This window comes from Orussus abietinus, unplaced genomic scaffold (assembly GCF_000612105.2).
Source record: "Orussus abietinus isolate OABI.00-Male unplaced genomic scaffold, Oabi_2.0 scaffold7, whole genome shotgun sequence".
Classification (NCBI taxonomy): Eukaryota; Metazoa; Arthropoda; class Insecta; order Hymenoptera; family Orussidae; genus Orussus; species Orussus abietinus.
The window spans coordinates 1,474,356-1,501,424 of record NW_019394453.1 but is presented as its reverse complement, the minus strand read 5'-3'; the positions used below and the strand labels follow the sequence as shown (position 1 = coordinate 1,501,424).

The following is a 27,069-nucleotide window of genomic DNA, read 5'->3' as shown; positions in this document are numbered from 1 at the left end:
CACCTCAAATTTGCATAATTACAGTTCAAGTGCAACGCAAATAATGTAAACACCATAAATAGAATCTATTATACTAGAAGGAAATATTGAAATCTGAAAAGGGGGGCCTCAGAGATCTATTTCCGTCGGCGCGACAAACAGCGACTCCCCCAGACACTGGGAGCGGAAGTTCCGCGTGGCCGCGGCCGCGACCAGCAGCGGAACCGAGTCCCACCAGCTGTACCGCGCTGCGGATCTCGCGGCGGTGCATCGCCGAAATTCATTCCGCGATTACCGGGGACTTTCCGCCTCGGAAGTCAGGGAAGTGTCTCTGTCCCCGCCTCCCCCGTCCCTCCGGAATGGAAGTCGTAACGGGGGCGGCAACTTCATCGCGACGGATCTCGAAGACCGGGCCAGGGGTCCGGAAGCTGGCTCCTATCTCCAGAGAAAGGGAGAGCGAAACGGAGAGGGAAAGGGACCGGACGAATTGGGGGGAGGCAGGGGGAACTTACCCCGTCGAGAGATCGCGGGATTAAAGAGGATGTTCCCGCAGAGCTTCGGATTTAAAGCATCACCCCCGGGTGTCCCGGTTTCGGTGGCGGCGTGTTTACACGGTAAACCTCCCGAGTAATTCATCGGGGCTCGTCCTCCCGTTTAATCCGGACCCCCTTTCCTTCGGGGGGAAGGGGGCCTTGCAGGCGCGTTAAGAAACCCCATCACACCCCTGGCGGAGGGGTGGCGGTCTTTCGAGATCGTCCTCTAGAGATCTCGCGATTTTCCGGGGGGTCCACTCCAGGTGCGAAAGTTAAGCGACGCCCGGCGCGGGCAGGTTTTGGATGGGTGACCCCGTTTTTTTTTTTTTTGGACGCGCTCGAGTCCAGGAGGGAATTTTTATTAAAGGGATAGGAGAGCGTTTAAAAAATGTACAACTGTTTTGCTTACAACTGTTCGGGGAAAATAGGCAGGAGTTTATACGTATACCTTTTCTGTCTTTTTTTTTTTCCCTTCCTTTTTGGTGATTCAGATCTGAAGTTTATAAAACGGACGAAGGGTGTTTAGAAGTGGTTGACGGGTTAATTGTTACGTGAAAATTGTGGTGATAACAGGTAAGGCTTGAGTTAATATTACTATTCCTTTTTATTAGGTCACGGTCCGGATTTTATAAAAGGGGGTGAAGAGCGTTTAGAAAGAGTTGACGGTTAATTGCTGCATGTAAATCGTGGGTATATCAGGTGGGGTCCGAGTTAACGGGTACGCGTGACGTTATCAGAGTCCCCCTTTGTATGAAACGCGTCAGATCGCGCCATCGATCGCGAGTCCCGCGTTACGACGTAATTTCAATGCGGCCGCGTGCCCGAGCGGGTTTATTTGCATTTTCGGGTCGACCCAACAATACGGCCCCATTCTAATATCCGCCCGTGTTCTCGCCCGGCTTCAATCGCGGCCACAATTGCGCGACGGTTCCCATCAGACATTCATCCGGGTATCCCGGCCGAGAAAAATCCTGCGCCCGCGGTTCCTCGTCCGGACTAAACTGTCGTTAGCGCGCGAAAACTCGGTCAATCGGTGCTTCAAAAATCATCGCACACCATGCCCTAACCAACGCGGTAGTCGTCTTACGGACATAACATCCCAACCTACAAGAAACCCCCTTAAAAGATCCCATATGCTAGAGTTACACCTCCAGCGGTAAAAAGGTTCTCCCGCTAGGGTCGCGCGACAAGTGCAACCGTGCACTTGTACCTTTTCATTGGTCAGTTCCCATCCTCAACACCCGAAATTAAGAGACACCCACTTTATGGTTTATACCGCATATCCAACAGTTACCTCTCTCACGGTAAAATCATTCTCGCGAGAGAGTCCCGCGGCAGGTGCAGTGATGCGAACCTTGTACCTGTGCGTACCTCCACCACCTTCGGCAAACTTCCACCAAACTTGGCGCGGGACTGTACCCATGATACTTTCTCGCCTTCTCTTTCTTCCACACCCTCCCAATCTTAATTGAAAATTTCGGGGACGCAAAGGAGAGAGAGAGAGAGAGAGAGAGGCGCATATACATCCAAGCAAGTGGAAATTGGGACTCACCATGGTGTCCTTGCGGTGGTCGACGGGCTGCAGCAGGACCGCGGGTCGGAGGTGGGGCTGGGGGAGCGCGGGGGGCAGAGGGCCCCCGGCAGCCGCTGCCGCCGCCGCCGCCGCAGCCGCGGAGACGATGCTCGCGGTGCAGGTGCAGGTGCAGGTGCAAGCGAGGTTGCAGCCCTGTTGGGCCAGCAGGTGGCTCGCCGCTCCGGGGTTATGGAGGGGCGGGGGCAGGGGCACCGCACCACCCGGCACGAACGAGTACGAGTGAAAATACGTGGTGAAGCGGGTCTCTTCGGCAGCAGGCTCGAGTTTCGCGTTCCCCGCAGCCGCCGCGGCCGCCGCCGCCGCCGCTGCCGCCGCCGCCGACGCCGCCGCCGCCGCGTGGGCCTTTACGAGCGCCGCGCACCCCCAGGAGGCGGCGCCGCTCCCGGCGAGGAAGGCCCTTTGCTGGACCGCGTAGGCGCGCCGGTAGCCCGACTCGCGAGCCCGACCCGCCGCCGTCCACCACAGCTTGGCGAGACGGTGCTCCTCCGTTATCCCCCGAGGAACCTCTTCGAGGCGCCGCGGGTCGATGCACCCCCGAGACAGGGGGGATCCTCTTCGAGGTCGGCCTCCGGGCGGCTCAGCCGGTTCCCTAGGATCCTCGAGGTCTTCGGACCCGTTCTTCGGGATCTTGCAGAAGGGACTCGGAGTCTTATCAGCGCCGACGGGTTTCCGAAGCACCTCTTCAAGGTCTTCCAGGAGTTCCGCGCGAGCTTCGTGTATCGACGACTCGGGATGCTATCGATGCCGATGTCTCTTCAGGGTATCACGCGTATGGTTTCGGTCTTATCATCGACCTTGACTCGTCTCCGGGTTTACCTCTCGCCGGGTCTTTGGGGGTCTCTCTTCAGGGTTTTACATCCCCTCGAGCATACGGCGAGTCTTCTCGGTACCTTCTCGCCCGGACGACGTCTTTTCCTCGATGCTTCGTCTTCGGCCCCCTCTTCGGGTACGTTATCTCCCGGTCTCCTGGAGGGTGCGTCTCTCGCAGAAGGGGCGCCCCCTTATCTGCGTCGCGACCCGCGCTCGTCTCCCCCTCGGGTTAATTACTCGTATAATTGAAACGACGTAGGTGCACGTACCCGCGCACACAGGCGACACATATGCGTATATGTACCCGGGCGGAAAGGACGCGTTACGAGTGCGCGTTCTACGGCTCGGGGTCGGGGGAGAAAAAGAGAAACGGCGGGGAGGAGAGAGAGGGACGATATCGCGGCGTAAGTGCCGGTGTACACAGTCGGGGTGCCCGAAGTGCGCGGTAAAATTCTTTACGGTAAAAGTCGAGTATCAAGAGTGGAGGCGCGGTATATGGAGATAGCGACGGCGCGCTAAACTCGAGCGACCCGTCGTAGAAGATCCCGCCCTGAAGAGGTGCGGGCTGGTGTATACATATATACGCGTGCGAATGTATAGAAATATATGTGTGTATATATATATATGTATATATTTATACGAACGTGTGTATATATTTACGAGCGAAGTGCCCTCGAGCTTACGCTACGTACAAAGTACTAAGAGAGCTAGCTGAAAATGATTGTCACGGACTTGTCAGCCGGGGACTCGACCCTGATAAGGGCGCCTTATCGGCCGAGGTCGGACCTGCGACTCGCACCTGCGTCCATCTACGCTGCACCGAGTTCCCCTGCGCGATCGTTCGACATGCCTCACCTCCTTAAAACACGCCCACGGGTAAATAGAGAGAGATATGTGTACAGACGATATACTCGCGCGCGCATACGTGTCCGTACGCGCGGCAATTTGTAAATATACGAATATATATATATTTGTTTGTTATATACCTAGTGATTGTGTGTATAACCCTTTTCTCGTGCGTGTATATAAATACTCAGGTTTCCGGTTAAGAGAGGCTGTAGAGATCACATAGATGTAGACTTAGCTCGTGCGAGGTGCGCCTATGTATACATAGAGACGTACACGTGTGGGTATATATGTATGTATAGAGAGATTTCTTTACTTATGTACTTTACTCATATACGAACCCTTACACCTGACTCGCTACTGTTCCTGATTGTCTTGACGCGATTCTCATTGACGTCACTTAAAATAGACCGAAGGATATCTTCCCTATTCCTGGACTTAAAAGGTCTACCCCGACTAGTCCCTGCCTCCCCCCGCCAGCGGAGTCGTCCTCTCCCCCCCGACCTGCCCCGACAAGACGCAGCGTCCACGTGGTGATACCGATAACAGGTAGTCGCGGTAGTGGGGGGGCGCCTTCCGTCGTTCCGTGTTTCCGCGAGAGTGCACCGTCTTTTTGTGTTTATCTTGTGAATTCTTGGAGGTTCCCGTGGTCTTTAGTCCTTGCCAGAGCGGACTTACGTGATTTTTTGGGGGCCGAGAGGGGGCTCGCCGGGAGCCCTAGGTCGGGCCGCGAGCCAGGGTTAGGATGCGGCCGGCGCGGGGGCGGATGGGCGCGACAGCGCGCGGCTCGCGACGGTCTCCGTCGCGGCGGGGGCGGGCCCCCGGGCGCGCACCCTGCGGTGGGCCGCGCCTGTTGCGCCCGGCCGGGACTGGGCGCTCCTCTCGGCGCGGGGGCAAGGTGCGAGGGGGCGCGCGGCCGAGCCCGGCGACCGCTCTCTGCCTCGGGCCGCTTCGCCCGGGGAGCGCGGCTCACTCGAGCCGGGACTGCCGCACGATGCGAGTCGGGGGCCCTCGCTCGCGGAGCCTCCTCTGTGCTCGGGCGCTCTCCTCTTGTCCCTCTAGGCTCCTCTGGGTTCCTCCGGGGCTAGGTACGGCTGGTGTCGGCGAGCGGCCCCCTCGACAAGTCTGAGGTCGTCACCGAGGAACGTATCGGACGAGCGTCCTCCTCGAGCGGCCGATCTGACACAACTGGCGAGGTGGTACGCGCGAGCCGCGTCGCGGATGCGGCGGGTTTGAACCGGGCCTCCCACCGCGACCCCCGCGGCCAATCGGCCAGCGGGCCGGCCCGAGCCTCGCCGGAGAAGCCCGAACGCGCCCGAGTCGGCGCCCCGTCGCGCGCGCCGCTCCGCCGTTTCTCTCGCTCCTCGGCGTTCCCGCATCCCTCCCTCTCTCTCGCTCGCCCCCGCCCGGGCGCTCTCTTTCACCCCCACGGGCCGCCGCGCCTCCCCCGCGCTCAAGGCGAATTAATAATTCCCACGTTTTTACGCCCTTCCCCTTATTCCCCCCGCCCTGCCGCCACCCCTCGAGGAGATCCACCCCCACGGAGTGCCACGGCGAAGACGTAAGTAACAGCCGAACTCGACGGACCCCCGATGGAGCCAAACCTTCGGAATAATTGTCCATGCTTTGAGGACGCTCCGCTCTCCCGTCTACCTTGGATATAAAAAACACCCCTAAGAGGGACTCTCCCCCTTCATCCTGATTCCATCCAAGCAGTCCCACCGACTCACCCTCAAATCCCAGAAAATGTAACTCGGTGAGCACGCAATGTGGATTTAACTATTCAGCGAATCCCCGAGATTGCGCGTCCGAGGGAAATTGGCCGAACCCTCCGGGGGGTGGGAACCTAATCTCGATTTTTCATCCCACCTGATTACCCGTTTTCAACCCCTCCTGGAAAAAGCAACCGGCTGTACTCTCGCGAGCAGTTAATTATCGCGGATGCACTTAACGTGTCATGAAAGTGGCCTCTAATCGGTCTCCTTTTGAAACTCTTTTCCAAACTAGGGGTATCATTGTTTCAAACTTTACTACGTGAATATGAAGACTGTAAGGAAGGTCCTGAAATCCATGAATTTTATTTATTTATTTTTTTTTTTTTTTCAAGTTTGAAACGATTCGGTACACCCAGATCGGAGGAAAGTTTCACGAACAATTGACCTATATGGGGCCACTTTTTTTATCACCTTAAGGTCTGCTTAACAAACGGGGTAAGAGGTCAAAACGAGCCACCGCCAATTCCACCCTTACCTACCCTGGAGCAGGTGAAGCGACTCGCCTCGTTATTGGTCGTTTCGTTACTTGTTAGGGCCGTCGATTAATATTCAACCGGCGGAAGAAATGGCGATACGCATGCCGCGCTTTTCCGCTCGGAAGTGCGCCCCGGCAACAGGTCTCGTTATTCCTTGGCCATCCGCCAGGGTGGGACGGGCGCGGTAATCGCGGTGGTTGTAATACCAGTGGTGCTAGTATTATTAGTTCTGGCAGTGGTAATAGTCCGCGCGGAGCCGGCATTGGGCCGCGCATGCGCGGACCGACTACTACTTGCGAGGCGAACCAATTTCGGGATGCACTTTCGATTTAATGTGCCTCGTTAAGTACTTTTTCACGAGATCACGAATCTAAGTAACATCAAATGTCAAAGCTAGGGGGGGTGAGGTCGAAAAGGCAAGAGATAAAATTAAATAGAAATGAAAACCCATCGTTCCGAAGAAACGTCTCCAGTTTATTTATCAGGCAGGTAATTATTCTTCGAATTAACCGAATTATTTAAATTACACTATTCAAAGAGATATTTCTCTGGTTAAATGGACATCTTCTCAGTACAGGAGTTCCAGGATTATGAAAGAGGATGCCGTAAGAAAGATGATCGGCGCAGCATTTGTAAGCAAAACAAGTGGCGATCTTAAATCACCTGAGAAGTCAAGGAATTATGGAGGAGGGTGTTAATTTATTATATAAATAAAATGTCTCGCTTGGGGTGGACGGGATTTTATAATCGAGTTGTAATTAGATCTACAGGAGTGGCGCACGTGTAATGGTTTCAGGGGCAGTTTGCCCCCGTTAATTCGCACGGCTGCCGATGAGGGTGACGTCGGGGGGGATCGCGTCACCAGGGGTGAGATATCTCCCGGTTCCGGGCCGTTCCCCCCGGGAGAGACGGGAACCGTCTCCGGGACCGCGAGGCGTTCCCCGCGTTCATTTTTCCCCCGGAATGATCCCGTTATACGGAGTTTACGTCTTGCCCCGACACTCGGATCGTTACTTATTCACCTGAGGAATGGCGGAAGACCGGTACTTACCCTCCCCGGGACTACCGCGTAATCCTTGGTTTGCGATATTTAACGCACGACCCCCGCAGAGGGTGCTTCTTTACGTAAAGAGGACTCACCTGCAACAGAGAAACCCAAGCGAAACTTCAGTCTTCGATCAGGACGTTTTTAGTATTCCCGTGAGGATAATAATAAAATAATAAAATAATAAAAACTAATAATAATAATTTTAAATTCGTTTATTTCATCCATAAAAATTCCGATTGAGTCGTGACTGAGCTGCCCAATATCCGGAAAATAAATATGCACCGAATCCGTGCGAGATGCCCAGATTAGATTTTTAATATTTGTGCAAATATTAATGACTAATTCTTGAAATTTGGAATGTATTAATGCCATTTCCTTGATTCCGGGTAAACCTCTGTTAGACGATCGATTGAGTCCTTAGTCGAGCCGCGCGATATCCGGAAAATAAACGCACCGAATCCGTACGAGATTCGCAGGATCCTGGGAATTCGCGGAATCCGCGGAATCCGCTTACGGGAACGCAAGCGGCGGCGCCGGACGCGGCGTTAATAAGGCCCGATGTCGCTCGCGGTCGGCAAGGCGGCTTTAATTCCGGCCCGACTTCGACTTAATAAGCTGAGTAAACCTTCTTCCGCGCCCCGGTCGCCATCTTGGCCCTTGAATTACCCGGAAAGGGTAAATTGTGATCGCAAACCCGACGGGCGGGGATTACGGCGCGGATTCGCTGCAAACGAGGTCTGCTAGTCGATGTTAAATCACCTGAAATTTGACTCCCAATAAATGCATTCCTGGCATACATAAAATAAGCACATTTTACCATTTCAAACCCATGGAGGACAAACTCGAAACTAAATTCCCAGGAATACATGCAATAAAAAAATTTCTAAAACCATGAAAGGCAAACTCGATAAATAATTCCCAGGAATAGATGCAGCAACTAAATGTTTCCCACCATTTTGAAGCCCGTGAAAGACAACCGGAAAAATTTATTTCCCACGTGGTCCAATGATATACGACATCGAAATTTGTATTAAAATTATTAAAGGGGCATTAGCATCCCCTCGGGATCCGTTCCGGAAATCCGATTTCGAGGGATCGAGACTTTAGACGAGGGTGGCGGTCGATTCGCGACGATCGACACCCCCGGGGGGTGGAGGTCGTAACCCCTGCCGAATTACGTTTTCATGTTCCATTTAACTTTGGCAGGCACGCGGGGACCCGCGATATTCGGGGGGCATAAACCCGGCCGGCTAAAACGTAACGCCCGTAAATCGCACCCCCTACTTCCACCCTGCGTCTTATAAGACGCGGAACGCCCCGCGAACGAATTCGTTCGGCCTCGTTGCGGAAGTCGGGTGAGATCGTTCCCGGAACTCGGCTCGCTCCCGGGGGATGCTGCGAGCCCTCTGCACCCCCACGGGAAGAAAATAACGCGGCCGGAGCCCATTAAGGTTATCCTATTTGGAGGTGCGGCAAAGGGGCTGTAAAACCGCATGCACCTCGTCGAGCCTCGACTATTAGTCGGGTTATCGCCCTTGTTAACCGAAGGGCGAAAGGGCGAGAGGTCGGACTTTTGAAGAATAGGGGTGAAAAGGCTGAACCTTGAAGGGTCGATCGCGCCAGAGGTGCTCTTAAGGTGACATGAAAGGGTCATTCTATATATATGAAACGTCAAAATATTGATAAAACTATCCTCCAAACTGCGTGTGAAATTTCATTTTCAATAAAAAAAAAAGTGCTTTTATTTACCCCAGGCCAGAGCCAAGAATACACGGGGGGGAATTAATTCGACCCCTTTGAAAAAAAAAAAATCAAGCTATCTCCGCTCCAGCAGATTCGCGGGTTTCGCTGGACCCACTTTGACACGGATTCCGGAATTTCTGGATCGTGGCCCTCCCCCCTTTTTTTTTGTTTTTGTTTTCCCGCCCCAAATTCCGAATAACGGCAACAACCCCCGTTCGGCTCCTCGCCTCGTGGGCGGCGATCGACGTCACGAGCGCGCTCGTAATTCACAGGTCGGCGGACATCCGCACCTGGTGTGCGCCATACCGGGATTTATCGTCGTGTTTAAACGGATGACCGCAATAATGACTCGTTCAAACGAAATTATGCGCCCGCGACTTCCCCGGACTTGTCAGCCGACGCGGCGAATATTCGCGGATTTTCGGCACGGTGATAATGGAGGGGCGCGATGGGATCCAGAGGAATCTCTCTGTTATCATTAGTATCGAGGGAAAAAAAAACAAATATAACGACTACGTGCAACTTGTGCACTGTCATTCGGTTTGTAATCACCAGCTCTCAATTAAGTAGCAAGAAATTCCCCCACAATTTTAAAAACATGTATAAATGGCATCGTGTAAATTATCAACGACGTGATAACAAATCCGAGGATTTTCGGCACGGTGATAACGGGGGGCGTGGTATCCAGAAATAAAACCTTGGATACGAGTCTGTGCACCGTGCGTGCTATCACCACCCCAACATCTTGAAATTATCAACCGGAGTAAATAAAATTAAAAAAATCACTCTTATGAAATTATGATGATTGAATTACAAAATTACGCTCTCTAGGTAGACATTTCTTGAATTTCCAAGGAACGGGTAGATGGATATCGCGCCCAGTGATAAGATTGATAAGGAGAAATAAGGGTTCCATTATGATGGAAATAAAATGAAATAAAATAAAGAAGCACCCTTCTTCTTGGTTTCATCCCCCTTCAGGAGCCCAGCCTCCAGGACCATCCATCTCCAATTTGCGGGGCGGCTCGGCGTGTGTAGATTTTAGTTATGTAGCGAGTCGATAGTTCGGTTGTCCCGGGTAATAAGGGTTGACGTATAGCTCCCAGGACTCGGGGGTGGCCCTCCCCTCCGGCCCCCCTGCGAGCGTCTCTCTTTATTTATTTAAACCCCGTGTGGCCGGAGCGAGGGAGGGCCGAATCGGAGGGGGGCGAATTTCGAGCCAGGCCGATTGGTTATCACGGATAACAATCCGACCGCCGATCCGCGAAGAGTTACGGGCTCTGCTTTCCATCCGCGAGATCCTGTTCCGCTTGGAGAGGGGTTCCCGAGGGACCGATTACCACCCACCACCCCCGCCCACCCGGGGGTGGTCCGGATGCTGGAAAGATCGGCAGGAGCTTCGTCCAAAAGGTGGCCCCAAGGTCGCCCCTTCCCCCAGGATGGACCTTATGGCGACCCCCGTCAAGGTCCCCCCCTCTTGGAAGAGGATTATGGGGAAAGAAATCCGCTTTAAATCCCCCTGGGACGTGACGTGATGGCCGTCATCTTGGAACATGATCTGCCTCTAGATTCATAGAATATAAAAATGTCTAAAAATTAATTTAACGTTTGATTTTCAATTTACTGCGATTTTTAATCATGTATTGAATTTTGTTTTTTAGGGGAAATATTGGATTTCTAGGGGGGAGTCGGGGAGGATAAGCGAAAGGGATCTCGAGAGTTATGTCCAGACAGGACCTCAGGGTCAGGACCCTCGGGGAAGAAAGCCAAGGTCGCACCCTTTTCGGGCCGGGATTAGGGGATGAAAAATCGGGAGGACAGGATCCTTCGTCTGCGGACTAATTGCGGAGTGCAGAAGGTGATACCTGTACACGTAAGATGGAAAAATGTCCGTTCTTACTCTTTTCCTCTCCCCCGAGCAAGAGGTGGTTGATAAAAATCAGGATTTCTTAAAAAAAAAAGGAAATGAAAAATTGCTGATTTTCATTTAAATCACGGTGAATGTCACGACTTTTTTTTAGATATCTTAATTATTTAAACAAACTCCTCATTTAAAACATTAAATGAAACCAACGTTACTGAAAAACAGCTCAACCCTGGGCAAGAGTAATTCTTGACGGTAAAATTTCTAAAAGAAACAGTTCGGGGTATTTTCAGGATCAATTCCAATTTCGGGGGTGAAGATCGATCGATCGCGAGATAATCGGAACCTGGGGCGTCCGCGCTTATCAGTGAGAGAGGCATCCTCGAGAGATTCCGATTAAGTCGCGGGACGAGATCCGGTCGCGGGTGCGAGTCGGTTAGCTTAATTTAGCGGGCAAGTGTCGCCGGAATAAAAATTCAATCCCGCCCACCCGACCCGGGGAACCGCCCGGGCGGATCGGCAAATCAATTAAGTGTCAGACAGTTCCCGATGCGAGCCCTCCGGAACTTCATTTAAAGCGCGTAATTGATGGAGTTTCACGGCCCGATATTATGCCCCCGGGAGCCCCGCTGCCGAGAGGGGGCTTGTCAGGGGTGGAGGCCGATATAAGCACGTGGTTTGCACCCCCAGGTTGCCCCATAAAAGAAAAAATTAAGGGTTGACAAACCAACAAACCCTCCTACCTTCCTAAGAATTTCATCTCCGCGACCTTTCCGCTCCATATCGAAAAAAGCCGCGTACGTCATTCCCTGCAGGCGCGTTCCATCGAATTTTTTAACATTTTTCATACATGACAATATAAACATATCATTACGTGGGGAAATAAATTTACATTCGTATACGCAATCCCGCCCGCCGCGTGACGCCACAGAGGCGGGAGCGAGTCGTCAAGTAAATGCGATTTTCCGGCTTATCGAGGCACAATGGGGAAAAACGAGCCCCAGGAAAGTTGTCGGGTAGGATGCAGGGCGGAACTTTTGTTCGAGGTATTTCCAGCCAGGATGCATCGTTCAAGCTGGAGAAGCCGCGGAACGTCACCGAGGAGGGTGCATCGTCAGAGGAGCGTGGCTCGCGATGGTCGGAGCCATGGATGCGAATACGCTGAAAGGGGGCCGAAGGGAAGGGTAGAAGGTTTCGGAAAACGCGCATTTTTCCGCCCCCCGGAGACGAGGCCCCCTCGGATCGATCCGACAAAGGAATTCGGCCCGCAAAAGCGCGCGGACTCTCGTTTCCGCCGACTCGAGCCCTTTCATACGTTTTTCACTTCATAAATTTAATCGGCTTCGGGTTTATTGGATTCGGGGGTTGGCCGGGCTTTACGAGGAAGGAGGCCGCCTTTCCGCTCGCCTTTCCGCCCACTCTGGCCCCCTCTTTCGGCCACCACCCCCCGCAACGGCCCGCCACCTCCGGACCCCTTGAGACTATTAGTCCAAGAATTTTTATCGAGAGTAATAAAAATATCTCCTCACCCAAGGCGGTAAATCACTTTCCCTCCCGGAGGGTGGACGCGCCTCGCCCGATTAAGTCGGCCATTGTATCGAACCCGCCCCGTAATTGGCGGGCTCCAAAATTCCGCAGATTCCCGGCGCGGGGCGCAAATCGAGCGCAAAAATCGAGCCCTTCGTCGGAACCTCTTTTCACGGATTTTCGCCCCCTCGCCCCCTCCCCCCATCCAGTCTGCTTCATCGAGCACGCGGATCTCCCTCGCGGGGTCTCCGCCGCTTTTCTGCCGCGCAAATGTACCGGCGCCCCTCGGTCCGAGGCATCCTCGAAATTTCACGGTACGAAATTTCCGAAAAATTCCGCGAAAAAATTCCTTCTTCCCCCCTCCTCCCAACCCCAATTTTCTCCTCCCATGCAAGTATTGGGTTGGTTCGTGAGTTCTAAAGGTTCGAAGATTTTTCCGTTTTCTTTTATTTCGGTAACAAAACGGACCGCGGCTTGATTAATAATGTTTCCGGCACCGTGCCGGAAATTGTATTTAAACAATTATCTCCGAAGAATATTAGCTATGAAAACAAAAAAAAAGACGAATTATCCGCGAAGGAAATTCGGGATCGCATTTTTCTCAAGGGACCTTCATAAGTTCGCGGACGATTTTGGAATGGTTCCAAAATTAATTTTTTGCAACGAAACAAATCAACATCCGCCGAGGGAAAGATTTATCCGCGATCTTGTGGAGCAAGTAAATAAAAGTGCCGGATCGAAGCCGCGTCGATATTTGGATCGGATTCCGGGAGATATCAGGAATTGATGAGCCTTATCCGGGGATATCGCAGCTCACGGATCCATCGGAACGCCCGCTCGCTGAATGGTCCTTTCCGTTGGATCCGAGGACCCATAGGGGTGGCGGAGCGGCCGAGTGTTCAGCCGACCGGCCAGGGCGGAGAGTTCAATTGCGCCCTTAATTAGAGCACTCGATTAACCCCACCATGGCGGGGCCGCGGGCCACCCGGGCCTTTTTTGCTCTACTTTCGACTGCGTCCCAGGATCGAATTACCGACAATTATGCGTCCGTAGCGAATCGTTTGTTTCCCCGGGGCTAACGGAATTAAAGAGCGCTGGCCCGGGACAAAGAGATTTCGAAAAATCCGCCCGGATACTTCCACCTCGATTTTCGATTCGTCGGACTGGATCTTGAAAAAAGAAAGGGAAGGAAGGAAAAGGAAATCCTTTCCATTATCCTACCCCGAAGAAAGGAAAGTGTTCATTGAACCGGAGAAGTATTTGCTTCGAATAGCACCAAAGAAACATTTTGTCATTTCAAAGAATAATTATTTGACTAGATTAAAATCGATTACACTCGACGCAACTAATCACGGCCAAGTAATTAATTTTTTAATCAGGGTCGACGAGACTTTTTTCTAAAAATAAAAAAAATATATATAAAAAGACCATTCAGGGTACCGACAAACGTCAAAGTGTGCTTCGGGGTTCAGGGGCCGAGGACCACCTGCCGAAAAGTATGACGAAGTTTTTCAAAAAGCTTTCAACGGGGCGGACTTTATCCGTGGTCTGGAGCCGGATCGTTTACCCTCCACCCCTGGGACGAGGAGACGCGAGGGTCACGGGAAACGCGTATTAAAACTTTTCCATTTCCCTTAATGCGAATCCAAAAGCACATTAGGGTATACGCGGGAGGCGGCTTCAGGATGCGCGTGCACGAAAAACAATATGGCGGCCTATCCGCACGTGCCCCACTAAAATCGTACGAGGGCGGTACGCGATGCACCCTTCGGCGCGTCCAGCATCCCTGGTCCAGCGAGATGACCGGATCCGATCTCCTCCGCCGATACTCCTCGTTTCCGCGGAAAATCTCCGGGAACGACCGGCGTAACGACCGACGCTCGATTCCAGGGAAACGAGTCTCTCTCGCCGGGAAAGAGGCTTTCCCTCCCCCGGTATCCGCGTATTATCGAGGCTGCATCATCTTCCGGCCGATATTAGGGTGCTGGGAGAAGATCTCCGATTTTTGCCCCATTTCAAATTTTCTATCACCCTCGAAACCTCAAGGTGACGGGAAAGTGCCATCAAAGAGATCTCTACGAAACTTTTCATCGAATTGGGTGTACCGAATCGTCTCAAGCTTTACGACTACGGTAAACACCATTCGTGTCATATTCTACTCATGACAGGGTCATAATTTCAATTTTAGACATCAAGGAAGTGCCCGAATAAATCCCTGTTTTTCAATTCCTCGTTAACGAGCTTTATCGAAGCAACATTGACTTTGTTATAAACTCCTGCGCAATGTAGCTTTCGTTGGATACCCTTTTTTGCATTCGCTGTTTGTCAGGGCGATTCATTAGAGACTTTAATCAGAAATATTGAAGATCATCAATGTTTACCCTAAAAATCATTTGTCACTTGTCGCGATCGTCATTCGCCCCGACGTGTAGTTGATGTGGAGCCGATGTGCAGTTGATGTGCAGCTGATTGCACCGCATCGAGGTCGCCCTCCCCGCGTCCAGTGCACCGATGCAATGGCAACCCCTATGCGCTACATGCAGATACCTCGTTGCACTATGCAGGTGCATGCATCGCCTCGTATCGTATCGCGGCGCATCGCGTCCTATCGGAGGCGTCCCGTGTCGCCGGGACGCTTTGGGCTACGCGGTGACAACCCCATTGTCTAGCGCCGTCTCGGTCTCCGTTTCTCTCCTGACACCCGGACTCGTTCCACCCACTTGCCCCGAGTGGTTCTAGACAATGCTCGGATAAAAACGTCCGACGTCGTTGCAAGACTGGAGCGTGACGTCGCTTCGACCCGGTGATAAGACCTAAGATGATAAGAAGAATGATCCCGGGAAGAATGAACCGAAGTCGTAGGGATGATATCCAAAAATGGGAGGAACATCTTCCGTATGACTCGATGGAGACAGAGATCACTGATAGTGCCTGATAACCTAGTTCCATGGATATAATTCCCCCTTAGATTTATCCCCTGGGAGACGGGAGCCACTGCGGCCGATTTTGAGAGAATATTTATTTGAGAAATTCATCGCCATCAGGGAGGAATGACCGAACTCCCATCACTGATACCGCGCCCGATAACCCAGTCGCGTCCACCAAACTCCACTTCGGAAGCAACCCCTTCGGAGACACTTACAACAGACCCTACGACTAACTCCTCGTGAATATTCAGAAGGGTGAGCCAACAAGCAGGAGCGACAAGAGGGTGCACGCGGTTATCAGGAATAGTTTATCTAGATCCTCGTATTTTCAAATTTTCCAATATGAACGTTTACAAAACCTCGCCCAGTAAAATCGAGAGAAAGGGGTTGACAAGGCTGATTCGCATCCCTCGGGGGTACCTTCAAGGGTGGGCGGAATTGGTTTTCGCGGGGGGTCCCGCCGGTGGGCCAACCCCGCGGGACGTCACGCGGACGTCACCGGGACGTCGGAGCGGGTTAGGTCGGGAAACGGGAAGGGTAAGTCGCGACTTCCGGAGAACTCCATCGGTCCAGGGCTCGTCATTAGGCCGTCAGGTCGGACATCTCGTCAGGCGCGAATTCACCGACGAGAGGGCGAGATTTCCCTCGCGCCCTACTTGCCACTCGCTTAATACCGCCCACCCCCGCGGGATTCCGCCAATTTCTCGTCCACCCTCTGCGAAGCCTATCGGCCCCCTTTCCGCTTAAACTCCCCCACAAAACCCAGAGCATCCAATTAAAACGTGTACCCTCCCCCAAATTCGAGGGGAAAAAAAGTCGAAAGCTGGAGAAAATTCAGCTAAAAAGATAGAAGATGTCGCTCGGAGGACCGGAAATCCGGGAGAATCCTCGACGCTCGATATTACGCCTCGTTCCCTCCCCCCATGCCCCCAGGCCGTACAAAAGCTACGAGCGTTTCCATTAGTTTAATTACAGGGAGGAACTCGTAGGTGCGAGCGCCTCCCCTCCCCCTCCATTGCAACCCCATCCGTCCCTTCATCCCTCCGGGTCTCGGTCGAGGAGCGCGACTTCGAGCGAGACTTTGGAAGAGCCCTGCGAGAGGGAGAGAGAGGGAGGTATGGGGATCCGCACGTGGGCGAGTGAGAGGAAGGGAGGCCCGAGAGCGAAGGTGGAGGACGAGCCTCGGCACAATGGCCCGTCTAACTGGCGTCGATTGTTACTCTCCCGATGGCAGTCGCCGCTTTGATTGTCGGCAAGCGCCTACGAAAGTTTGCCCGCGAGCATTAAAACTTTACCGTTAACGGGAGTGTAACGCTCGCGGAGGAAGGATCGAATCGATTCTGTGGGCGCGAGAACGGGTGGGCGGTGGGTGGGAAGCGCGACTTGCAACTGACGAGATGAACCTTGCATTTGGAGAATGCGGGAGGGGACATAATGCAACGATTTTGAACATTTGAAAATTAATTAAAAAAAAAATCACGCATTGTATTTCGAGTTTGGGAAATGTGGGCGGTGGGTGGGAACCGCTGAGATGAACCTTGCCTTTCGAGGCGGATGTTCCAATTAAATTAACAAATGTCTCACTTTTCTTTACTCTCCTACTTATTACCATGCAAGCCTTCACGGCCATCGAGACACGGGAGATATTCCACTTCAGAAATCCGTAAGTGTGACCGTAACGATAAAAATGATCGTTATCACGGTGCATCCTGCAGGGATGCGCCTTCCGAAACTGCGGCTCGTCCATCAGGGGCTCCGTCTAAATTTCGATTGGCAACCGGGCACAACTCGATGGCCGGCCACCCGGCGATTTCCATTTGCATGGAAATCGTAAATCGCGATCCGGCCGGCCGGCTAAGTAATTAAAAAGCTGCATGCATTTAAAGCGTCGCACTGTAAGCAGAGGGGGATTCTGTCCGCCATCTCGGAGAGCGGCGATAGCGGGGCGGGAGGGGGGGCAAACAAAGCTCCGATGTACAAACGCGGCCTGCTGGAAGTGCTACCGAGTCTAACAATGGTTATTGTTTTAGCTTGTAACTGGGCTAATAAAATAGCGGCCGGCCTTCCCTCCACCCCGCGGAAAAACCTCGAGAGACGGCGAGAGCCGGCCTCGTTTACCGGGAAAATGCACCCCCCCTCCCCCTCCCCCCGGTTCTATGTACTTAGTTTTAGTTGCAGGTGTAAGTTTCCTTGATGCCGGCTCCGTGTACACCGGTGCGCATCTATTGCCCGAACGATTATGCAACTTTTTAATGGGCCAACTACGTTGCCTCCCCCCTCCTGGAGATACCACCCACCTTCAAGCCCCCCTTACCCCTTTCGGTTATTGTCAGTAATACTCCCTTTTAACGCCGATGATTTCATTTTACAATCGCTTAAGGTGATATGAAAAGGTCACTCTATATACATCGAGACGGGTAACTGCGTTATGCCGAATAATTTGAAACTTTAACACGTGATTAAGAGGGTCCTAATGGAGGTCTTAGTACTGAGGAAATCTCATTTTTCGAGAGTTTCTACGAAACTATTAACACTCCCGTGCCGGATAACAAATGATAACGGAGAGGAAGTAACTCATTCCCTCCTAAGCTCTGTCCGACGTAAGGGCGAAATTCCTGTGCCCGTCCAGGCGATAGTCGACCAAATGCACGTATACGTACACTCTTCGCAGTCAATGGGCGGGTGACGTCTATCCATTCCCTGTAACTTAGAAGTTCAATCCCATGGCGGCAATTTTCTATATCTATTTTTAATTTTCTACGTGCACGTCTCGAGGGCCTCATTTGACGAGGGTATTTCGATTCGGACGTAAGTCGGGTAATAATTCCAGCACCGCGGGCCGAGTGTCGAATTATTAAACAGCTCGTTTTAACGGAGGCCCGTGATTTTTGGAGACAGGGCCAACAATAGCGGGCGGGTTTAACTTGTCCGGCCAGTTGGCAGGGCAGGCGTATGTATTGTGCCGGTCATTGTTATAACTCGTATCTACCGGGGAAATGGTAAATTTGAGTTACGAATAATGTACCCCGAGCAAAGTGCCGCAGCATGGAAGGAGGGGGGGAGGAGGGCGAACTTGTAACACGGTCCGGTCGTTTCCCATGCGCGCGCACGCGATAATGGTGAAATGTCGGGATTTTTATACACGCCCTGGGGGGGGAGGAGAAATTTTATACACGCAGCCCGGCTTGTCCTGCCGTATCACGGGCTTCCTTCGGTGAATTTCACCGCAATATCTGCCGGGGGTTCGGTATTTCGTTTTCACCCCCGGAGGCCAACAAGCGCCCGTCAAACCGAGGGGAAACCAAAGAGCAGGGAGAAAAAAAAAAAGAAGATTGTACATTCCGAAATAATGAAAGAAAATAAAAATCCGACGCTGAACCGCCATTTCCGACCGTTCCTAGTTCTTCTTCGCGATTCTCAGCACGAGGGATTTTTTCCGGAGCTTGGGATGACGTCGGATCAATTTTCAGGGATTTTCAAGGTGTTATCAAACGGTCATTATACATATATATCGAAACGTCAAAATAATGATGAAACTTTTCTCCAAACTGAGTATACCGAATCGATTCAAACCTTATAATGTGAATACAGAGACTATAAAGAAGGTCCCGACACTCATGAAATTTCAATTTTTTAAAACGTATATACAAACATTTTTAATTAAACAGAAAAAAAAAAAATGAAATTTCGTGGTTGTCAGAACCTTTCTTATGGTCTCCACATTCACGTAGTAAAATTTCAAACGAATCGATTCACCCAGTTCGGGGAAAACTTTCCCGAACGATTCACCCCTCACAGTTGCCACTTTCATATCTCTTTAATCGTTGAATCAATTTGAGGGGTAAAAGAAAAAATATCTCACGCCATTTCCGTGTAGATTAAAACGAAGCATGGGGTCAGAAATGACCCCGCGTTAAATATTTTTCCTATTTAACATCGTATAAATGTATTTGTCTCGATACTCAACCGAGATTCGTGATAACGACGGCGTAGAGCGCGGGGTCAACAATGACCCCCGGTCTTTTCCCTTTCCATTAAAATAACGAGGTAAGCCGAGGGTAAATTCGGTCGCCGTTAACGGGGGTTAATATATCTTCCCCTTGGTTTATTACTGCCCCTTGAAATTCGGGCGCCCTCGATCGAGCCATGCACGCCAGCCTTCATGGGGCCCCCGATTAAAGGGGGTCCGTATCGCTAGAAATTGCGACCAATTTCGCGCTTTCATACCGAAGTCGTAAAACGAGCACGAAGGTTTTGCCCCCGTGAGGAGGAGGGTGGGCGAGCGGGAGGGGGGCAAGGCGCGTAATAACGGAGCCTCTCAAAGTTTATAAACTGAATATTATTGAGATACGCTCCCATAAAGCGGCGCGTCGTGACAGTGAGCGATGAGCAAACCCGATTCCCTATTAAACGACCGATTTATTTATGGAATATTCAATGGGGGGGATATATTCAAATCGCCGTATCGCGGGCCCCAGTAAGACGTTCCCGACGTGACCACTTTTATCTCCCGATTCCGGGGGTTTCCATTATTGAAGCGAAACTTCTTTACCTATAAAAACGGGCAATTTCGATCGGTCGTCAAGGCGACGCGTCACGCGGAATCGTCACGAGAAGAAACGTTGATAATGAGGTTTTAGAAGGTAAGGTAAATAGTAGCGACTGATAATCCGTGCTCAGATGAAACTGATGTTACAGACGTGACGCGGCCGTTGGATTCTTTTTCTCTTCCGGTATTTCCCATGGAGAAGGGGGAGAAGACGCGGCGGAAATTGTCCATTACGGAATTACAGGGGGCAGTCAACGGGGCAATCTATCGGGGGATAGGTTTGGAACTGTTTCGGGGCCGGCTTATCCCCGGGGTGCGAGATACCCGGACCAACCCTAATTCCACTGTTTGGGTATGCAAATGAACCCGAGAGAGCGTCACGCGCCCCGGGTCCGGCCACGTAGGAGAGGTCGACCACTTTCCGAGGGATGTGTATGCACGTGGGGGAGGAAAAGGGTTGTGACGCGCGGCCTCCACGGGGTGCTCGAAGGGTGCTCATCGCGCGGCTCGATTAATTCAAAGAAAATACCCCACGGGGGAACACTTCGGCACCGGTCCGCGGCTCTAAGGGGAACCCCCTCGCGGATCCTTGTCCTCCCCTTTGGCGAAAAGCAAAACAGACCGGCCGGACGTAAAACTGTATTTTTAGGGGAATTGCGCAACCCTTCCGGCGCCTCCACCCCCGGGAGTATCGAGTCCCACTGTCAAATGGCGATGATAAAGGGAACGCGTAGGAAAAAGAAAGCGCAAAGGGTTCAAGTTTTTTTCTTTCTTTTGGTTAGATTTTCTCGAGATCTTACTAAATTTCAATAACAGAATAAACAATTGACTTGTACCTTCTCAGCGACGTTTTTCCAAGCGATGCTAGAAACTTTCGCCTTCGGGCCTAGAAAGAGTCAATTCCTGGAAACGGAACTTGACTTCCGGTACGCCGAGGAAACGAAACAGGAGTATTCCGGGCGAAGTCGCCAAAGAAGCTTTTTCCAGAAGCATCCCTGCAGAAAGCTCGAAGGTGGATCGAGGAGAACGGGGAAATGAGAGAACTTCCGAGGGCGCGACACGAGAGGGTGGAAACCAAGGACTTCGAAAAAGTCCCTTTACCAAGCCATATCATCTAGCTGATGTCCTAATTTAATTCTAACACACAAAAAACGGACATTTTACCGATATTCAGCGAAATAGGAAAAAAAAAATAGAACCCAGTCAAACTAATTAAAGTCTTTTCTTCCCTGGCATTGGGAAGCGCACGAGTGCGAGAGAGAGGGGCAGATGCAGGACTGCAGTTGAGCAAGAGAGACGGAGCGAGGCTCTCCTCGGGCATTGTATATTAAAATTAAGGCAATATATTAACTAACTTAATGTTATTCAGCTTTTTCTCCCCGGGACTTTTATAAAGGAACTCCGGAGGACCTCGGACCTCCTTCGAGTCTGTATCGGAGATAGAAGATCCTCTGCAGGGGATGAAAAGAGGGGCGGATGGGGGTCTTTTGCATATTACGTTTAAACGATATATAATAACCGGAGGCAACGGGGCTGGCGACAAAACCCGGGCCGGCACAATGGGAACGCTCACTTTGCCGGGAGGGGTGGAAAGGGGGTGCCCGGAGCACCCTCCGAAGTTCTTTTAATTACCAGGAGCGAAGGGGATGATCGGACCTCTCCGAGAGGAGCCCTAAGGTCGCCACAAAGGCGCCTCTCGATCGAGGAAATTCGTCGACTTCGAGGCTCACCCCCTCAGGGGTGAAAATCGGGCGTAAACCCTTATCAGAGGGGGAAAAATGACGGCCCTCGCAATGGCTTTGACAGGGCGAAGTCCACGAGACGACGTTCATTGGAAAAATGAAAAAATCTCGAGCCCCACCCCCTCGGGGGCTGAAAATTTCGCAGAGGGGGATGCGACCACCCTCATACCAAGGGAGAGAAATGCCGATTCTGGTTACAACGATAAAGTACGGTCCATTTACTTGGTGGAGTCGAGTATTACCAAGAAAAGGAAAAGAAATGTCGAAAATCGAATGAAAAACCACCCTAGGGGTAGGTGTTCCATGTCGCATAATCGGTACGCGGGGGTAAATAACCAGTTAGCGTGGTATATTGCCGGGGGTTGGGGGCGTATCGATTCGGGGCGAGTTCTCGAAATTTCGTCGCTCCTCCACCCGGGCGAGAATGGACGCGAATGGGGTCCAATGGACCGGGCGGAACGGACGCCGGCAGACGCCTCGCGCCCTTCCGCCCAGCGTTGATAAAAATACCGATACATTCCGCCCCCGAGGTATCGCCACCCCCCGGCCCCCTAGAGTCCTCTCTTCCACCCCACCCGCCCGGTCAATGGTCGCGACGTGTTAATTAAAATTCCCCTCGAAATACCCGGCGGTTTTCTCGCGCACCCCTTCCACCCTCTTTTTCCCATCTCTATGCTTTCCCGGTTCCTTCGAATATTCCGAGCAATTTTCTCGCCGTGTCCTTTCTCGATCTCCTTTAACCCGCCCCATCTTACAGGAAAACCTGGCCAAAATTCCGCCAAAAATCCAGCGTAAAAACAACCGTACCGAGAGAAAAAACCTCCCATGATCCTTAAAGAAAGAAAAAGAAAAAAAAGAACACAATAGAAACAAAACAGAAAAACATCCGGAAAATCAGAATTTCCCAAGAACAAAAGTTACATATTAGCGGGCGAGTGAAAAAGCTAAAACTGAATTTCGAAATGTCGAGCTTACTCCCCTTTACGAAAGCTGGACCCCCTCCCCCTTCCTCCCTCCACCCACCCACCCCCCAGGGCTCTCTGAAATTACGGCTGCAGAAAACTAAGCAAATCTACTCGAAGATGCTTGCCAGATATCCCGGGAGGACGTTTAATTACGAGCTCCCGTTTCTCGGAAGTATCATAAACATCCAAGAGAGGAAGTGGGGGTGGCCGGGGGGAGGCACCCCCGAAGGGAGTTCTTTAATCAATGAGTTAAATGCAAACAAGAGTCCAAAGCGCGACGACGAGCTCCACGGGACAGAAATGCTGGCATGGGAAGAGGGGGAGGGCGACAAAAAAGCAGACCAAGATGGACGGATGGACCCGCCCGGGCGAGATGCTGGAAAAACGGGGGAAAAAACAAAAAAGAGAAAAAAAAATGGAGCTCGCGAAACTCTCGCGAAAACGCGCGGGAGGAGAGAGGGGGCGGCGTTGATGAAATACATCAAACATTTGCGGGGGGGAGGGGGCAAAATCCGATGCCACTCTCAAAGGGAGCGAACCTGCGTTAATACCGTTTAATTAAGTAACTGCACCCCTACGGTTAATAAACAATCGCCACTTGAGCGGCCGTTTAACGGACTGGATATGGCGAGGAATCGCGGCCCGTTAATTACGAAAATTAGAGATGAACCCTCTGACGAGGGTTTCGGGCGAAATCTGTACCTCGTTATTTCTGCAAGCTTTCGGGGGAAAAGTTTGGACTTATCTTGACCCTACGCTGATGGAAATCGATGGAAATTTACCCACGCTTTGACACACCTCACGAACAAAGGTTTCATGCGGAAAAAAAGGTGAGATATTTACCGTATGGGCGCATTTTTAGGTGAATTAAATGTTACGTTACATTTATCTTGAAATTAATTCAGGTGCCGAGGGTGATATTCCAGAGAGGATGTAATTTTCCTGTAATTTATTGTGGCGTGAAAATAACCACTGGTTTTGGATATGTGAATTTACGCGGGATTTTTTATCAGGGTGGAGAAGGTCTATGTCGTCAGAGGCTAGGATCGACTGGAATTGAATGATTAAAAATTCAGTGGAATTGGAAATATAGGTGTAATTTGTTGTTGGATTTAATTAGGTTTTTCCTTTCGGCGAGGAAAGTTTCCGTCGGCCACCTTTAATGGCAGACCCCAGGGCCTCTGGGTGCACCTGTGCCAATCCACTTACAGGTAACCCGCGTGTCACGGCGCAATTACACGCACTGCCGGTATTACAGGTACGCACACGGCCGCCACTCGCAGGACTGGCCTTGTTGTCTCTTGTGGACTCACCTTTATGCCGAGGGTGGGCGTCAGCATGCCGTAGTCGTGCAGGGTGGGCAACATAACGGGGGGCAGGTTGGCCATCATCATCCTGTCGGGCCTCTTCCGGTCTTACGTAGACTCTCTGAACGCTACGCAACTATACTCTCTACTTGACCTACCTAGAACAGAAACGACACCGATCAGCTGACTCGCTCGAAAGCGCGCACAATGGTGAACATACTCCATTCCCAAATTAATATGCCATATCAAGATTTGAATGCTAAGCCCTACTAACATAAGGGCGGGATTCCCGAAGACGTGCAGGCAATAATGGACCAAATGTCGGGCGTATATACGCCTTTCGCAGTCGAAGTTGAAGGCAACATTTTCACCCAAAATCGACGCCAAACACGCCCCAAATTTCGGGAAGAACTTAATTCTAATAATCGGTAATGGAAGCCGATCAGCTGATTCCCTTCAAAGTGCATTATCATATCCATAGTAGATATTAATTAGGGACATCCTCGAATAAAATCGGGAGGAAAAAATTGCTCCAAATGGTTGAAGGGAAAAAATTAATTAATAATCGTACACGATGATGGAACCGATCAGTGCACACCTCAATCAACATGTCCCGTCATCATCATCCCCTTCCCAAATTATCACACCCATTATATACATTAAAAATGACATTCTAATAGAAATCGAAGAGACGTCGCAATGGTTATAAAAAAAATTAATTAATTATACGAGATGGCGATCCAGTTTATCAATTATCAGGGGGGCGACAATCAGAGTGAGTGTGTCCATTCCGTCGATTCGCCCTTTTTCGGGGTAAATTCGTCCACTCCTAGGAGGGTCGTTAATTAATCGACGCCGGGCTCTCACGGAAATTAAACGGCGTCCTACCGCGCGCGGGACATTCTTCCGCCGACCGAATCCGCAGCGTCCGCGAGCGGAATGATGTATAGACGGATAAATGGACACAATGACAAGTGTATATAGACACTCGTACGTGTGTGGACAAACAGTCGAGCAGCAGAGGGAGGTTTCGGTTTGTCGTCTTTTGGCGTGGCAGCGCCCTCCACCCATTAGGGGAGCCAATTACAAAATGAATCCATTAAGATTTACGGGGGGGGGGGGGGGGAGGTGCGTGCGCGCGGATGACGCGGGGCTAAAGAGCTCGACGACGGAGCTGGCGTCGGGACGCCGGCTTCTCTTGGGGGTCGCCGGGCTTATTTGCTGCGCCGCTCGTTTACGCAGCTTCCTGATATAATTTCCGCAGGTCCGCCGGAGTCGCGGAAAGGGGGACTGTCTCGAAATCCCGCGGAAGCCCGGAACTTCAAATTCACCCGGGGAAACTTGGCTCGAGGCATTCCAATTTTCGGGAAAACGTTTCCCCGGATTCGGATTTGAATGGCAAAGATGGAGAGGGCGAAATTTTGACATGACAAAATTTCGAATAAATCCCTCTGGTTTTCCAGTTTGATTTTTTACGCAAATTCAGGCGGGGGTGGACAAGGTTCCTGATCATCGGGAAGGCGGTCGGGTGAAATCCGAATGGGGATGTCGATAATAGGGAATGACCAGATTTTAAACCCGTGTTTTTCAAATTGTTTGGCTATTTTTTCTCTCCGCATCTCGTAGTGCAGTCCAATTACGAAACGGGGGAGCCAATTACAAAACGAATCCGCCATGACATTCCCTCCGCGTACGCGGATGTCACCCTAAGCTTAGGACCCGGATCGTCGGATGTGCGGAAACGTCCCCCATCCCTCCACCCCGCGGGGGAGTCGAGATTTCGCGGGGGGTCTTACGTGGGATTTGTGGGGTTAAGCCGGGCGTCGCGGCGCCTTGACGTCACGGGCCGACGCGGGGCCCGGGCGCTCCGTCATCGGAACTGCGCCGCAAATCTTCGTCCTCCCCGCTCTAGGACATCGTCACTAAAACATCCCATATCAAATCCTCCTTTTTTAAACCATCCACATATATGAAAAAAATGAAAGTCTTGAAACTCACGACATTTCACTTTTATGAAATTAATTTTTCTCAATCACCTTAACATCAAGTCGACGCGACCGGTTCGATAAAAATGGAAGCAAACACCGCAGAATATGTTGCCATTTAGTCGACCCAAGAATTAAAAAATCAATATTCAGCAACTGCAATATTAATTAAAACTATCATGGGCAATGCCAGTTTATTGCCAGGCAGGCTCGAACAATTTCATAAAAGTGAGATGAAAAATACCTGCAAATTTAATAAAAATAGTACGTGAGATTTTCTTGCCATTAATATTATAATATAATACCCTTTCGACATATGGGCGAAATTCGTCAAGCCGTGCAGGCAATAATGGACCAAACGTCGAATGCCTTTAGTAGCCGAAGAGTTAACGAACGTTCGCAAGCCCAAGACCGAGGCCGATTTTTCTCCCAACTCTTTTCGCGTTGAACATCAATTTTTATTGATCAGTGCCCTCCCCCCTGCTATCAGGGTATCGCCCGATAATTTTTCGAATTAACAGGGGGTCCCGTGCGATTATCATCGGGGACAAAAGAGGAGTCTCTGTTTTCTCGGCAAAGACCGTCCGGCCGTGAAAACGCAGGCCGGCCCGACGTGGCGGGATGTTAAGCGCAGCCTGGATTTCTCCTTTTTCCCCGACGTGGGCGCGAACAAAAGGGCCGCCCTTTGTTCGGGCCCGTTTCGACAAAGGGGGAGAGAGGGCGAGACAAAACGGGGGATCAGGGGAAAGAAAGAGAGAAACAGAGAGCGAGGAACCATCGTGTATATCGCGGGCGAAAACAGGAGGGTGGGGATTTCGAAATTCCGAGGGAAAAACTCGGCCGACCAACGAGGGCTTTCTCGCGAGTGGCCCGTCACGGGCCGCGCGCGTTTTCCGGACGCGGAAAATGCAGCCCCCCACCACCGGGAATTTCCGCCCTGGAGAACCTTTGCCGCGCTCGCAGAAACGAGCCAGGCTTTCTCTCTTTCCTCTTTGTTACTCTTGCCCCCTACTCCTCCTCCCCCCCCCATGGAGGATGGGGCAAATTTTCCTTTTTCGGCAGCGAGTTTTACACATTGGACTCAAACTCCCTCTCAGTACAATCACGGTTACGCCGGTGATTAACGTTGTTCTGATGGAATTTCGAGTTTTTATCCTTCTTAAGGGGGAAGGGGGAGGAATCGCGAAGACACTTCCGGTGAGGGGTGGCATTGTTTCGGGAATGTTCTCATTTTCGTGTTTTTCTTTTTTTTTCCCTCTTCTTTGAGATTTCTCAAGGAGGGGACTTAAAATGCAGACGCTAATCGAGGCGTGACCTGATTCCCGCGAACCAGTCGAATTTGCGATGCCGCGAGATCTGATTAAATTCGGGATTCGGTTTGCCGAGGGCAAAGTCAATT

General features: G+C 51.4%; 1 protein-coding gene across 13 annotated transcripts in view; it reads right to left on the bottom strand.

The window, feature by feature from the left end:
• Positions 1-27,069, bottom strand: part of LOC105704095 (polypyrimidine tract-binding protein 1) — a 284,589-nt gene that overhangs the window by 122,926 nt on the left and 134,594 nt on the right. For 9 of the 13 annotated variants that reach the window (XR_001104422.1, XM_012433019.1, XM_023432424.1 and 6 more), the window contains one exon: positions 23,692-23,843. The exons of 2 other annotated variants lie outside the window; for them this stretch is intronic. Coding sequence is in view for 10 of the 11 variants with exons in the window: in XM_012433019.1 (XP_012288442.1) it covers positions 23,692-23,772 (81 nt within the window). In the remaining variant the exon portion in view is untranslated. Of the gene's footprint in view, positions 1-2,064; positions 2,100-23,691; positions 23,844-27,069 lie in introns of those variants that run through there. 2 more of the 13 variants (XM_012433021.2, XM_023432425.1) reach the window with 2 other exon arrangements.